General features: G+C 34.7%; 2 protein-coding genes and 1 non-coding gene across 3 annotated transcripts; 1 reads left to right on the top strand and 2 right to left on the bottom strand.

The window, feature by feature from the left end:
• Nucleotides 1-1,075: 1,075 nt before the first annotated feature.
• LOC128132304 (uncharacterized) lies at nt 1,076-3,586 on the bottom strand. The gene is made up of 5 exons (XM_052768824.1): nt 3,535-3,586; nt 3,160-3,375; nt 2,597-3,024; nt 1,968-2,170; nt 1,076-1,844 (listed from the first exon to the last, which is right to left on the bottom strand). The coding sequence occupies exons 1-5, from the start codon at nt 3,584-3,586 to the stop codon at nt 1,076-1,078; spliced, it is 1,668 nt and encodes a 555-aa protein (XP_052624784.1).
• A 159-nt stretch (nt 3,587-3,745) lies between these two features.
• Nucleotides 3,746-4,312, bottom strand: LOC111907172 (uncharacterized). The gene has a single exon (XM_023902972.2). It carries the CDS (start codon nt 4,310-4,312, stop codon nt 3,746-3,748), a length of 567 nt encoding a protein of 188 aa, XP_023758740.2.
• Nucleotides 4,313-5,533: 1,221 nt separating this feature from the next.
• Nucleotides 5,534-5,640, top strand: LOC111907196 (small nucleolar RNA R71). The gene has a single exon (XR_002855448.1). It is a non-coding gene; the product is annotated as a small nucleolar RNA R71 (small nucleolar RNA).
• Nucleotides 5,641-16,745: the final 11,105 nt, after the last annotated feature.

Genomic DNA, 16,745 nt, shown 5'->3' with positions numbered 1-16,745 from the left:
ATCTGAGATAGAAAATTAAGCAAGAATCCATGGAAAGAACTAGCAAAACCATCCTAATTTAGTCTAAATTGAAACCCTAATGTTTGTATGAAAACTCAAAATCGGGTCTTTAAATCAAATTGGGTCATGTATCTACTAAAAATCGGAACTTTAACAAGAATAAGGAGAAAAAATCTTACCTTGAGAAGAGATTGGGAAGAAAAAGCACAAAAAATTGAAGAACTTGTTTGGGAGGTTTTTGTCAGCCGACGTGAGGAAGAAGATGAGGGGGAAAATGGTTTTATCTTTTAAGGTAAAAACCCTATTTCTAGTAAAAACATTTAATAATTTTTTTTCGGTAATAAATAGAAACTCGTCGAGTTTTCACAGGTTTGACTGAAATTGCGCGATTTTTAAGATGGACTCGTCGAGTTTTTTCTTGGAACTCGACGAGTTTTGCTCTCTATATAAAAACAAAATTTGATTTCTTTTGAAAACAACACAATACCCCACACTCAACTTTGATAAAGCTCCCAGCAATCATTTATGTAAATTTTGAAGATAAAGACTGATAACACATAATAAAATAAATGACTAAAAGGAAAAAAGAAAAAGAAAACAAACTCAATTGTCGGGTTGCCTCCCGCAAGCGCTTCTTTTTGAGGAGTCTTTAGCTGGACTCCTTTCCGCCCTACGTTGTAGCGGTTACCTCCAAATCGAGTCCTTCTTCAATTTCCGCTTCCTTGGGTCTGCCCTCCTCAAATCTCTTAATCTTATGCCCATTTACCTTAAAACTTATCCCATCTTTATTCCACAATTCAACTACCCCATATGGAAAAACATGCTTAGTTGTGAAGGGTCCGGTCCAATGAGTGCGTAATTTTCCCAGAAAAAGTTTGAGTCTTGAATTATATAAAAGTACTTTTTGCCCTTCTGCAAACTCCTTATTGCCCTTCAATCTCGCATCATGCCATTTTTTTTGTCTTATCCTTATAAATCAACGAGTTAGTGTAAGACTCGTTTCTTAATTCCTCCAAGGCATTCATTTGCAAGAGTCGATTGGTACGCAACTCATTGGGGGCAAAATTGCATGTTTTCAAAGCCCAATAGGCTTTGTGCTCCAACTCCACTGGTAGATGATAGTTTTTTTTCCATAAACCAATCTATAAGTTGTGGTTCCAATAGGTGCCTTGAATGCAATCCTAAATACCCACAATGCATCATCTAATTTATCTGTCCAATCTTTCCTATTACTGCCTACCGACCTTTCCAAAATTCTTTTGAGGGCTCTATTCGTTATCTCGGTTTGCCCATTCGTTTGCGGATGATAAGGTGTTGAAAATCTATGGTGTACACCATATCTTTGCAATACCTTTTCTAGTTGCTCATTGGCAAAATGGGTCCCCCTATCGCTTATCAACGCCCTTGGCACTCCAAACCTAGAAAATAATTTCTTCAAAAATTTCACCACCACCCTTGTGTCATTTGTTAGTAGCGCTTGCGCCTCGGCCCACTTCGATACACAGTCCAGCGCCACAAGTATGTATTTGTGCCCTTTTGATGACGGAAATAGCCCCATGAAATCTATACCCCACACATCAAAAACTTCACACACTTGGATTCTTCTTTGAGGCATTTCATTCCTTGCAGAAATATTTCCTGATCTCTGGCACACATCACACTCTCTCACATAGGTAGTAGCATCCTTGAAAATTGTGGGCCAATAGAATCCTGCATCAAACACCTTCTTAGCAGTGTATTGAACTCCATGATATCCTCCTACAGGCCCATTGTGGCAATGCTCTAGAATGTCGTGAATCTCCTTGCCAAACACACATCTTCTGATGATTCCATCTGCACAAATCCTAAAAAGATATGGCTCATCCTAGAAATAATATTTAATTTCTGAAATGAGTTTCTTTTTCTGCTGATGAGTTATCCCTTTTGGAAGAAAGTCCCCAACTAAAAAGTTTGCAATGTATGCATACCATGGTTCTTCTCCCATGATCACCATCAAATATTCTTCTAGAAAACTATCCCCAATATCCTTGTTGTCATACTCATCCCTTTCTGGATTCTCCAATCTTGAAAGATGGTCGGCCGCTACATTCTCCATTCCTTTCTTGTCCTTGATCTCGATGTCAAATTCTTGAAGCAATAACACCCACCGGATCAACCTTGGTTTCGCGTCCTGCTTAGCAAACAAATATTTAATTACAGAATGGTCAGTAAAAACAGTAGTTTTAGACAATATAAGATAAGGACGAAATTTATCAAAAGCATAGACCACGGCCAATAATTCTTTTTTAGTTGTGGTGTAGTTTTCTTGGGCCGGGTTCAAGGTCTTGCTAGCATAATAAATTGGTTGAAAATGTTTATCAACTTTTTGACCAAGCACAGCACCCAAGGTAAAATCACTTGCATCACACATTATTTCAAATGGTAAATTCCAATTCGGGGCGATAATGATCGGGGCGTTAGTTAATTTTTTTCTTCAATAATTCAAAAGCATTTAAACATTCTTTTGAGAAATTAAAAGGTGCATATTTGAAAGTAGTTGAGTTAACGGTCGAGTTATTTTAGAAAAGTCTTTTATAAAACGACAGTAAAAACCTACATGACCTAAGAAACTCCTAACGCCCTTCACATTGGTTGGTGGTGGTAATTTAGCAATGGTGTCAATTTTCGCTCGATCCACCTCAATCCTCGCCTTGGACACTTTATGACCTAACACAATGCCTTCTTTAACCATGAAGTGGCATTTTTCCCAATTCAAAACTAAATTGGTCTTTTCACACCTAGCAAGCATTAAGTCAAGGTTAGTAAGACAATTATCAAAAGAAGAACCAAACACAAAAAAATCATCCATGAATACTTCCATAAACTTCTCCACCATATCGTGAAATATTGCCGTCATGCATCGCTGAAAAGTAGCAGGCGCATTGCATAACCCAAAAGGCATGCGTCGGTATGCAAATGTTCCACTAGGGCAGGTGAAAGTGGTTTTCTCTTGATCATTCAGGTCGATTGGTATTTGGAAATAACCTGAAAACCCATCTAAAAAACAATAATAGCAATGACCGGATAATCTTTCAAGCATTTGATCAATAAAGGGTAAAGGGAAATGGTCTTTGCAAGTAGCATCGTTTAGCTTTCAATAATCGATGCATACTCGCCAACCGGTTACCGTTCGTGTAGGAATAAGCTCGTTCTTTTCGTTCTCCACGACTGCCATCCCCCCTTTGTTTCGTACTACTTGAACGAGACTCACCCATGGACCATCAGAAATTGAATAAATGATCCCCACATCCAAGAGCTTTACCACCTCCTTCTTAACCACCTCTTCAATACTTGGATTCAATCGCCTTTGATGTTGCACCACTGGCGTTGCTCCTTCTTCAAGATTTATTTTATGAGAGCAATAAGAAGGGCTTATCCCCTTTATATCGGTGATTTTCCATGCAATGGCGTTCTTCCTTTTCTTCAAAACCTTGACTAATTGATCTTTCTCGATTTGGGTAAGATCCGATGCAATGATCACAGGCTTCTACTCACCCTCTTCGAGAAATGTGTATTCTAAGTGTTCTGGTAAAGTTTTCAGCTCCATTTTTGTGCTTTGAACACTAAACACGTCGAGTTTTGGAAGAAAACTCGTCGAGTTTAGATCAAAATTTTCCCTAGATCGCGATTTTTCATAGCAACTCGTCGAGTTATTGATATTAACTCGTCGAGTTTCCTGTTCAACAGGTTTTATTAGTTCTTCGTATTATGATTCTTCGAGAAGTCTTTCTAACTCTTTCAAATCTCTCTCAGCATCAAAATCATCTTCTAGAGCCAACATGTGCTCACTTGTTTCGTCTTCTATCCATTCTTCTAATAATTCTTCCAAGACATCCACCGAAAAAGTAGTATCATCACTAAACTTCGAGTGTTTCATGGCTTGATCCATTCCAAAAATAACTGAGTCTTCTCCCACCCGAAGGGTATGCTTTGAGTCTCGTATGTCGACTATGGCACCCGCGGTATTCAAAAATGGTCTTCTGAGGATCATTGGCACTTGATGGTCCTCCTCTATATCTAGCACAATAAAATCCGCCGAGAAGACAAACTTATCGACTTTTACCAACAAATCTTCACATATACCTCTCGGGAATGTCACTGTCTTGTTCGCTAAGTGGATCTCCATTCGGATTGGTCTCGGTTCCGGAAGGTTTAGCTTCTTAAAGAAAGAGTATGGCATGAGTTTCACACTTGCCCCCGAATCGGCCAATGCATAGCTAGTGGCTAAATTCCCGAATTGGCAAGGAATGGTTAGGCTACCCGGATCACTCATTTTCTTTGGTAGTTTGTTTAACATTGCAGCTGAACAGTTCTCATTTAGGACCCACCTTGGATGCTTCCTCCATCTTCTTTCTATTTGTGAGAAGTTCTTTTAGGAACTTGGCATATTTTGGCATTTGCGCGACTGCTTCGATGAAAGAGATGTTGATTTGCAAGGCCTTTATGTGCTCCAGGAACTTTTGGTAGTCTTCATTCTGCTTCTCTTGTCGAGCTCGGCCTGGGAATGGTAATGGTGGCTTATATGGCTCAACTTTTAACTTATTTTTCTCATCAGGTACGGAACTCGTCGAGTTTTTGTCAAGAACTCGACGAGTTTTTTTCCACTGGTTGCGATTCCGGGTTTTCTTGATCTTTTTCTTGTACCTCCTTTAGATCTGTACTTGGGATTGGAGTGAGGGGTGTGACTATCTTCCCACTCCTTGTTGTCACTATGTTAATGTGTGCGCCCTTTGGATTTTTTTCCGTAACGCTTGGGAGTCCGCTCGGTGTTCTTTCGTTGAATTGTTTGGCAAGTTGCCTGAGCTGTTTTTCAATATTCGATATTGAAGCTTGTTGATTACGGAGCAGAGATTATTGATCCATCATCATTGCTTGGTGCTCTTTCATCATCTTTTGTTGATCTCTAATGGCCGCATCGGACTCGTCATGCCTTTTTTCGGAAGCACTAACAAATCGGGTTAACATAGCTTCAAGATCCGTCTTCTTCTCTTGCACTGGTTCTTCTTTTTGATAAAACCCGCGTGGCTTTTGCTTATACTTCTCCTCATTTGCCTTCTTGTACTCATCGTAGGGGAGCCACTCCTTCTTGGGCTTTCGCCAATCATCATCAAATCTATCGCCACTTGAATAACAAACATGTGCCTTCCGGTTGCCGTTCTCATCAATATCGCAATCCTTAGTAAGATGGGGACTGCTATAATTGTCACAACCCACCCTAATGGCATGGATGGATTGGTCCATTTTTTTCATCCTTCAATCCATACTTTCTAGTTTGGCCATTATTTCCGCCATGTCATCGGAAACTGAGTTAACCACGCCTCTAGTTGTATCGTTCCTTGGATTATGGTACTCTCTTGAATGTTTGGAGAATTCTTCTACCAATGTTTTAATGACGGCTGGTGTTTTCTTTGTGAGGGGTCCTTGGGAATCTAGTAATTACCTAGTTGTGACATTCACACCATCATAAAAGATGGAAACCTCTTGTTGCACGTTTAGGTCGTTTTGAGGGCAATTTCTTATCAACCCCTTGTATCTCTCCCACGCCTCATAGAGTGATTCTCCCGGCAATTGCTCAAAGTTAGCAATTGCTTTCTGCAATTTTGCAATCTTGGAAGGTGGACAAAACCGGTCAATAAACTCTTCGTGCATCTTTTGCCATGTTGAAATGGATCCGGGGGGTAAAGATTTCAACCATTCCTTCACGGCTCCCTTGAATGTAACCGCTAATATCCGAAGCAAAACAATATCGCGAGGCACATTTGGCATGTGGAAATAGTCAACAATGTCTATAACTTATTCAATATGCTTATAAGCATCTTCGTGCTCCTTTCCATAGAATGGAATATCTTTTAGTTGTCCGAGTATGTGACCCTTCAGCTCAAAGTTGGCGGTAGCTGGGATTGTTGGTTGCACAAGTCCTGGCCCGGTACCATCTCTTATGCGCTTCTTGTAGTCTCCCATTGGTATGTCGGCGATGTGGGCCATGTTGTCTTCTTGCTCGGAATTGCTTTCTTCACCAAACGTGGATGTGTCGGATTCGATTGCTTTTCCTCTTTTTTGAGAATAATCAACTCCGGATCTTCTACGGGTGGCACTAGTGTAGAACTAGAGCCTCGGGTCATAAAAAACTGAAACAAAATAGAAAAACAAGCGTAAAACGAACAGAAACGAAGAACTAAAGAAACTGAAAACAGAATAAACTCGTCGAGTTCTGAGAAGAAACTCGACGAGTTTAATGCAAAAACACAGAAAATCAAGAAAATTAAAAACTAAAAACAGGTAACTTTATGCAAGAAAGATCTAACACAAAGTATCGATAATACCAGCAAATAAGATAACTATTAGAACCGTTCCCCGGCAACGGCGCCAAAAACTTGATGTGTGTAAAGCGCACTAGTTTTAATCCTATTACTTCAAACATAAATTAAACACATGAAAGGCAATGAACCTATTGATTAATAGTATAGTTTAAGCAAGTAGGGTATCGAACACAGGGAACGGTAACAATCAAATTAAGTACTAGTATTACCTAATTAAAAAAAATTAATAAAAGAGGGGGGGAGGGTTTCTCTAATTTTGCAAGACTAGAAACTTAATCAATCAATTAACTTTCAAACTAAGACAATTAACAACTAAGAAGAACAAGAAAGGACAACTAGATTCAATGATAAAAGAGACTTCTGTTTAGATTCGATTCACTTATTCCTATGGTTGATTTCGTGGCAAGTGAAATGAATTAATATGTCAATGGTTATTGATTCCTAATGTGATTGGGTTCATTTTTATTATTACCAATCCTTTAGTAGACTTGTTAATTCAAACAGTGATCAAGTGAATAGATTAACAAGTTTCCTAGTGTTTAGTTCGTATCAAGCAAGACTTATAACAATAGTTAATCAAATTTGTTCAATTCAATCAACTCATGTATGGTTGTTCATCACACATGCTCACACATTGATTTACACATTTTCTAGTTAACCCTAGTTTCATATTCACTATTCCTAGGCATACAATCTTATATTCATAAAACTATATGAATCAAGTAATCAAGAAGATATTCATACAACTCAATCACTTATTTGTTAACTGAAAACATTTATCATCAATACATAAGGATCTTTAATAAGCTTAACAAGATGAATAACCAAATTAATATCAATTCAACCACTCAATCAAACCATGTTCATAAGATTATCTCATCCAAAAAGAAGTAAAAAGCTTTTAGCTCATATCTACAGCAAATAATAACCTAATTTCAAAACCTAATGATTCAAACATGGTTCAAAACAAAGATTAATAAAAGAAGAATGATTGTTTGCCTTTGATTATCTTTGAAATTGTCTCTTATGTTGAAATCTCGAAAATAGCAGCTCTAAGAACCCTTCTGATCTTCAAAAGTCGCAGCTAGCCTCCAACAAAAGTTAGGTTTTCGGGCCTAGAAGTTATCTATTTATAGTTACCAAAAATCGATCCAACTCATCGAGTTTTTTTTAGAATAACTCGACAAGTTTCTTCAATAATTCGTGTATACAGTGTGTACGGCAAGGCATCCTTAAATCGAGAATATTCTAACCAACTCGTCGAGTTTGTGCTAAAAACTCGTCGAGTTCCTTCTTTTTTTCAGCTTCTTTCTTTAACCTTCAATCTCTAAGCTCCCAATCACTATATCCTCTTCCTTTTTCACCCAAGCATGTCTTTTATTGCTGAAATTTAAATATTAAGCTAATTAAGTACCTTTTGTCCATAAAATGCTATAAAATCAACAATAATTAATAAGATAATGAATAATTTCTATGACTAAATAAGCCCATATCAAGTCAGAAAATCCTTGTACTTGCATCCATTCCTCTCGACTCTGTCATCCTGGTTGTTTTGTTGAACTATTGGTGGGTTGGCTTGACCAACGGTCCCACTGTAGTTCCCTCCTTCTGACTGCCCATTGTTCAATTCGGGCTGTTCAACTGCTATTGTAGGTTCCTCCCTATTTTCATGCAACATCTGCCTCATTTCTTCCCTTTGTTCAGCTAACATAGCCCGCATCATGGCTTGTACTCCAACCATGTGGATTGGCTCAGGTGCAACTTCTACTACGAATCGTATTTGCTGTATCACTGGGGGCTGATCTCGGTTTCCATTTGCATTCACGTTTCCGCTACGCGTCCTTGCCATCTTGATCTATGCACTGGATAAGGTGAATCTAGATCTTTATTTAGGCTTGACGTTTAAATCATCCTTATCACTCCGAAACGTGTATATGCTAGTTCTAATATCTTAGTTAAATGCTTAGAATCATAAACACATAAGGTTTCCAGATCCGGTCGGCAATAGACCATAGATCCGAACAAATAACAGCACATCAGGCACAAACATTTAGCACATAAAAGCATTTTAGGCACAATTCTTAAAATAAGCTAGTGCTCACACCTCACAATCATCGCTTAGCATTCTAAGTTGAAGTATAGAAATCCTACAAATTCCTAGTTCACTTAAACTAATGTTCTGATACCAACTGTGACATCCCCATTTTCACGGTCAGAAAAGACCGATTTTATTTATGATTTATAAAAATCAGAGTACCTCTTTTAATAAAAATGTTGCGGAATTTGTTCCCAGAAAAACACGATAATTGCGTTATCAAAGCATTTCTAAAGAAATGTATTTTTATTCACTTTTAAAGCATTTGGGATGTCATTGTCAGTACAAAAACATAAACATAAACAGAACTTACATCCATTTACACTAGTGATCTACATCTCTTTTAAATCTCTCAGTGCATTGTAATTTCATATCGACACCTGTGATACAAATAAACTGGGTGGGTCAGGTTGGGAAACCTGGTGAGTATATAGGGTTTTCAACCCACAATAATATAATTATTATATTTAAACATCAAACAATCAACCTAATTACCCATTCCCATTATCTTCTTAAGGATTTACCCTAAGGATCAGCTAACCCTTGTTCATTCATTCCTAAGGATCATCCTAAGGAAACCACATGAAGTCCATTGTTGCCAATGACACAGTGGTCAAGCGCATCTACTAATATTATCACTTGGGCGCACCTGCTAGAATTGAGACTTTATCTATGAGTCGCTTCTGCCGGTATTGACCTTTAAACGCTACTGTCATGGTCATAAGGCTCCCTATTAGGCGCAGCTGCCGATACTGTCCTTAGAGCGTAACTGCTAGGACGTTTACCGTAGATCTAAAACATCTACGGGTTGTGGCGCAGCTGCCAGTGCTCATCTATAGGGTACTAGGTGCATTGCTGCCAATGTTTACCTATAGGGCACTAGGTCCATACTACTAATGTTCCTTTATTTCAGCTTTTACCCCTCATCATTCATCTACCCATGTTTTACCTAACATATTTTGTAGATATAAAATACTTTATACAATTTACATCATTTAAAACATGTATAAAAATCTTTCACCAGCATAGACAACAAGTATTCAGACAATATGCACACATAGCACGAAATTTATATTAAAACACTTCATATCTATGTGTAAGATGAAAGGGACCATGCACTCACCTGATACAGTGGTGACTCAGCACTCGGACAACGCTTCGATACTCTCAAAACAATTTTCCTTCGATAAAACCTAGTATTAATACCACTAGGGTTTAGTCTAACGATAACCGCGACTAATTAATAGTCTGACTATTCTTACTATTATATAAGCGTAAAACGATACTTATATAACTCATAATAATAGTCCAAATAATTATTTTAAGGACCTAATAACATTACTATAATTATTTGAAAGCTATATTAAAAATTGCGTAAGCGTAGCTCACTTACAGCGGATTTTAAAGAAAATCGAGCTTTGCTCGAAGCAGCGTTTCCAAAACCGAAAGACCGTTTTTCTCGGGACTCCGGGAGCCTCGGGGCTTCCTTAGGGTGCTAGGGCATCACCTAGGCTTAGGGGAGGGTTAAAACCCTTAGAGAGAGAAAGTAATTTAGAGAGAGAAAGAGAATGGTGTGAAAAATCCGGAGACCCTCGTAGGTATTTATAGGGGGCGAAGCCTCTCGAAACGCTGGGCGTACGCCTCGGATAAGAATGTCAGCTGAAGCCAGCTGTCTCGCACCATCGGATGGATCAGACCGGAGCTACGAGGGGCGTAACTTCTTCGGACGCGGGGCGTATGCGAGGGTAACGTGGCGTGATCCAAAGCGACTCCTGAACCAACATCGGATGGCCTAGATGTTGCCACGTCATCAAGTTCTTATCAGACTTTGCAATTTCGACTACAAACTTTAAAATTTTGTATCTTTGGCATACGAGCTCCGTTTTTGACGTTATTTATATCCACGCGAAGGCGGGAACGTACTCTACAACTTTCGTTTAGACTTCGTCGACTAATTTTGACTTTATTTTAAAAGTTACATTATTAAAAGGCCGGGATAGGATTGGTAATTCTCATAAATTCTTCATCTGACGTCCGTTTTCGCCCATCTTTTTTCTCGTTACGCTACTCTTAACGAGATATTTGATTCTCGTTTAGGTCGTGTCGCTAAAAACCGCTTGATCTATTATTCGAATTTCGGGTTGTACATTGCTAATCTGAAACTTCGAGAAATCATAACTTCCTAATACGAAGTCAGATTTCGGCGTTCTTTTTATAGACGCTCTTGGTTTAACGTATTCTACGACTTTCTTTTAGATCGCTAAGGCTGAATATCGCTCTATCGTAAATTCACTATTTACGTTTTCCGGTGTCGTGCCGGTTCCGTCGCGAACCTTCGACGGGCCATAACTTCTTCGTTATAACTCGGATTTCAGTGTTCTTTATACGTACGAAAACCTTGTAACATATACTACAACTTGGTTAAGATTATTTATTCTAAATAATCTTTTTGTCGAAAAGTCGTTTTCGACCCTTATTATCTCTAAATTGACTAGCCCGGATCTACGGGCGTTACAAAAACCCCACTTGCATCTTAGTTTGAAGAATAATAGATATTATCATCTTATAATTACTCATGATTTTATCTATGAAGTAATCTCTAAGTATGGGTTATTTCAATACTTAAATCTCCATTTAATTACTCATGAGTGATTGCGTATTCTTTATGATATGTCCAATCTCTATGGATAATCCACTTATGCTCATGAAAATTTTAAATCATTACTTACTTCCAAGAGTATGACCGACTATGGAGGTTTGAGTAAATTAATACTTGGGAAGTGTGTTCCAAACATGTAAAAGGAGAACACAGTGATACGCTAGTTGAAATGATTGATTTCTATCATATATTAAGATCTCTACTTAATAATCGTCAAATCAAATGAAGACTTATACAGCTTAAGTTCTCAAATTTAAAACAAACAAAACTAAGTGTGCTCAATCGAAGGATTGAAAAGAAAATCTAATGCCTCTTGACTTTGTATGACTATCAGACTTAGCTGGGGACATTATCTTACATAATGGATGATTATCTTCTGAGATGACTCTATTAACTATGATGTCTTCACATGTGAACAACTATCAAATGTGACGATACTTACTAATTATGTGTCATGTGAGCTTGTCTGACTTGGGATCCATGCTCGAGGTTAATTCACCCTTATAGTTACAAGAACGTTCAAAAAGACCATTAATGATTGAATCTCAACACTAATGTCGCTGACAAATCTCTTTTAGTCACATAGTTTTTTTGGCACTATCTCTAACATATTCCACGATAATACACTTTATTCAAATATTCGAATCAACTATGAACAATTATAACTATACTAGTTTTACATATTTCTTGACTTTATTTAAACATTTAAATAAGTTAGGACTATCTCTTGAAACATTGTATAAACAATTTGAATCATAAGACCATATACCAAGCATTTAGGGAAAGAGTTGTCTTTTGATCATATGAATAGTAGCAAAGGCTGGACATTCATGATCAAATTTTCTTCTCCATGTTTTAGTCTTATTACTTCTTTTGGTCATCGCACATTCTTGTAAATGTCAATACTTTATCCTTAGTAAAATACTCAACGGATTCGAATTAATGTTCCAATGGTATTACGAATTCATATATCCGATTGTAGACTAAACATTCGGGAACAAGTTGTCTTTTGATCCTATGGATGGTCATGTAATTCATGATCAAATTATCCTCTCTATGTTTTAGTCTTTAAATTTCATTTAGATATATTGGGCATTTATGCTTTATTGGTCGTTTTCTTGTTTTGGAAATGAATAGCCTATCAAACAATGTCTCAGAATAAGCCTTCCTATTTTCATTGGCGTTTGGGGCTGGACTAGCTATACCAATACTAATTGCCTTTTAAGCCATGAACAACTGGCTTTCTTCTTCATGACAGTTTCATTCATGTTAGTGATTATAGGAGCATTTGAAGTTAGAGTTTCTATGATTGGCAATGTTAGTTCCAAAAAGGGGAACCTCAACATGTCATGTAAATCCTTCATGGAAATTTCAAAGTTGTTAATATCAAAATCATATTGAACTAATTATAGGTATATGTTAGTTAGTTGACTAACAATAGTCAACTCCTAACTCAATTAAATTTCCATTTCACTACAATATGTGTATTATATTTTTGTAATGCAGTGGTTGGAGGAACCTCAAGAATAACTTTTATGTAAGGCATGATCTTTCCTTCCATTTATGAGAACTATTCCCAAGTTACAAGCTTAGACAAGATTGACCATCCAGTTATCTTATCCTTTTAAAGGTGTATAGCAGTAGATTTTATTGGATAAAATTGTTGACATCATTCAATTATTATTTCCATTCAAGTTTGTTTTATTTATCATTATTAATTATTACCCAATTTATTTAATAAGGTTAGGATCCATATTTAGCTCTATGATGTGTAAAGGGATATCGTAAACACGCTACAAAGTTATTTAGGTAGACAATACTCTTTGTCAGTTCTGTATGAAACTCCTAGATCTTTAAGATTCATTGATTGTTAATGACATGTTAATATCAGATTGTGTTAATTTCATTTCTATGACAGGGATGTCGTGGATCATAAAACAAATGGTGAATCAACCATGCAAAAACCGTGTGATCCTCGACTCAAGTTATGATTGAGATTTGCGAGTCTCACATCATTTCAAACCATAATCCTCAAATTGATGTGTCGGTTAACCGCACACGCTCCATTAACATGTTATAATGAAATGCACGTTTTTTATGGATAACACATGATTCAAGTTTTTAATTATATAAAATGAGAATTTTGTTTTATTACTTTAGTTAATACCTTTAACTTTAAACATATATCATATCAAACCCTTTTGATAACTTCACTCTCAAAATGCAAAGAGACGGTGAGGGTGGTGAGCTATAAGCTTTTAAAAACCAACATTATTACGAATCTAGGAGACCTCTTTAAACCTCATGTATAACAGTAGAGCGTGTAAGCCTAGCCATGGTATAACTGATAATGTTGTAATTAAACATGTGACGGCACATGTTGTAAATATGCTTTACTTATAGTAATCATACTATATGCTAAATTTAAATCGTTTAAATTTTGTCTTATGAAATATTCAAATTCATTTTCTATTAAATAATATTTAATACTTTAAACTAAATATTCAGATTTAAATTTAATTTAAATGATATTTAAAGTTTTTAAATATTCTAATTTGAAGTCCAATTAAAATAATATTTAAGGCTAAGAGAAGCATCCATTTAATTAACTATTAAACAATATTTCAAATTTCAAATTTATTTAAATATTAAAATTTACTTTTTAATTAATATTTTAATTTCAGTTAATTCTCAAAATAGAAAATTATAAAAATTCTGACGGGTAAGAAGTGTCTGACAAACATTTTTTTTCCGTTTTTCTTATTTAGCAATGCATATTATTAAATCTTAATGGCTCTGATACCACTGTTGGTTTTTATACAATCTAAACACACTAGTTTTATGCAACATATTTAAACAAATAACCATATGTGTACATGCATCATAAGGATATAATTTTTACTATAATAGCAACCTACTTTCATATTAAGAAATTACTAACCTTTGGTTCTTCTTGGTTGTGTCCTTGTGACTCCCAACTCTTGCAATGGATAAAGGACCCAAACCAAAATCTCTCATGTGGAATTAGACACAAGACTCCATTAAGCAAAAGGAAACTTTAGGAGAGAGGAGGCTTGGAACCAAAATTCCAATAACCCTAGAATGGTTATAATTTTTTTTCCATATGCGAGAGGGGGAAAGGTGGACGAAACTCTGGAGGCTAAAATAAGTATTAAGGTTTGACCTATAGCAGTCTATTTATAGTCTCGAGTTTAATTTAAATCTCCAAGGATAATGCTTATCATTATTTGAATCGGTCCATATCTTTTATCCTTATAGAAAATTTTGATCTCCATCATATTCTAGAAGGTTCTGGAATATTCTAATTAATTACTAAAGAATTAATCAATATTCAACCTATTTAATTAATTAAAGCTATTTAATTACTTTCAAAATAATTTCTAATTAATTTCTTATATCATAATAAATTATAGCTTATTTTTCTCCATTTCCTTAGAGCATCCACAATGCATTGAACTTAATAGAGTTTAATGGATTGACACATCATCATTTTGCTTGCTATACAACTCTACATTAATTTCCCTACAATGCATTTAACTTAATAGAGTTCAATGGAATATATATATTTAATAGTTTAAATGTTTCATTTTTCCCATTGAAGAGTTCAACGACCATTGAACTCCATATCCATTGAATGCCAACATGACATCCCACAATGATAGAATTTAATCCATTGAATGCCAATTAGGTATGTCACCTCATTCAACTCTCCCATTAAACTATGCATTGTGGATGCTCTTATTACTAATAGTGTCATGATGACAACCCATAAGGACCCTACTATTATTAGAATTATTACCAATTAGTTAAGGACCTTGGGCACTCAATCCAATAATGTCAACTTAAAAGACTTAATTAAACGTTGTAAGAAAGTATTAGACTACTACTTCAGTATTGTAAAATTCAGTCGAGTACTTGCAATCAGGTATATGCTGAGACAATTTTCTAGAAATTGGTCAAAAAAATTAAATCCGTCAAATTCGGAGAAAAATCGATCCAACTCAGTCAAATCAATTAAACTCGAAAATTTTGACTTTTAAAAAATAACTATGGTTTTTAACTAATTAATTTAGCATATATATCATATGTTTTGTTTTTTTATTAAACTTTATGTTGTTTAATTTATTTTTTTATTTATGCAAATTTAATGGAAAAAAACAGAAAAAAAGGAACACTAAATATTAAATGTTACACGCTAATGTTCAAGAATAAGTATTAATTCTGGAAATAGTTTCCAATTATAACATTTGAACATGCAATCTTTATTATTGATAGTTATCTGTTATTTTTAATGAGTTTATGATATTTGTTATATGCATAATTTTTTCAAAATTAATTTCTTTACAATTTACTAAATCCAGTTACTCCATGCTTAGGCGGATTACTCGCTATATCATAGCCGAGTGATTCAATACAACCTAACGACTTTTGAAATAGTAAATACTCTTGCAAATTTTGTTAATTATGAAGGGATTTTTAAAACAAGAATTAACAATGCAAAGACAATTTTTGATAAAACAAAATGTTGAATATTTGAGCTAATGTATTTTGATACATGCATATGAAAATCAACATTAAGAAACGATTCTAAGTATTGTTTGTTTTAGATGCTCTAGAACCCAGAATAATATAGAAATAAGTTAGTAAGTTGTTAATATATATATATATATATATATATATATATATATATATATATATATATATATATATATATATATATATATATATATATATATATATATATATATATATATATATATGGGAAAAGTGAATATATGGCTGTCATGTATGTAATATTAGGTATAGAACCATCAAAATTGAATTTATTTTGATTAAAAAACATAATTTTTTTCTTTGTTAGCTTCTTCCTATTACTTTTAAGCTCATATTATTCCTGATTTCATAATTTATCTCCAACATCTATGTATTTCGAATGAGTTGTTTTTATTAGACCTCTAGTAGGCTTTATCGTTTTCTTTGACACCTACCATATATATACTTGCATGGTCCTTTTTGATGTGTTATGAGAACAAGTTTATTGGGTTTTTAATGAACAATTTTAATTTTTCACTATAATTTTCTATATTAAATTTGAATATGAAGATTTATAGGTAGTTGATAATGTATTTTTATACATGGTTTGTGGTGTAAAATAAAATATTTAAACCTCCATAAAAATATGTACAAAGTCTATCATCTACCCTAATAGTGAATATAAGAAAGATGGTAGAGAGATTTGATTGCATTTTGTTAAAACTATGTAGTTATTGATGGTTCTATACCTAATATTAGGTACATAACAGCCACATATTCCCTAAGCCCTATATATATATATATATATATATATATATATATATATATATATATATATATATATATATATATATATATATATATATATATATATATATATATATATATATCTTAATAAATGAAACATAAAAATGTCACATATCTTTTTTTAGTATGTCTCTTTGACACCTGATATTTTTGTGTGATGTCTACAATTTTCTTTTTTTTGGTAAAAAATCAATTTCAGTCCAAATTAATTTTTTTTTTCATATCTTAAATTCCTAATAACAATTTTGAAATATAGTATCTATATTTTAAA

Source organism: Lactuca sativa, chromosome 2, assembly GCF_002870075.4.
Source record: "Lactuca sativa cultivar Salinas chromosome 2, Lsat_Salinas_v11, whole genome shotgun sequence".
In the NCBI taxonomy this organism is placed as follows: Eukaryota; Viridiplantae; Streptophyta; class Magnoliopsida; order Asterales; family Asteraceae; genus Lactuca; species Lactuca sativa.
Note: the sequence above shows the minus strand (reverse complement) of the source record. Positions and strands in the feature narration are given on the sequence as shown.

Excerpts from the sequence above, each read along its gene's own strand:
- LOC128132304 (XM_052768824.1), bottom strand. The coding sequence starts at position 3,586 with ATGGAGCTGAAAACTTTACCAGAACACTTAGAATACACATTTCTCGAA. Across the intron at positions 3,376-3,534 it reads ATACACATTTCTCGAAGAGG|AAGGAGCAACGCCAGTGGTG; the intron begins GTGAGTAGAAGC and ends TAAATCTTGAAG. Across the intron at positions 1,845-1,967 it reads ATCATGGGAGAAGAACCATG|GATTTGTGCAGATGGAATCA; the intron begins GTATGCATACAT and ends ATATCTTTTTAG.
- LOC111907172 (XM_023902972.2), bottom strand. The coding sequence starts at position 4,312 with ATGAGTGATCCGGGTAGCCTAACCATTCCTTGCCAATTCGGGAATTTA.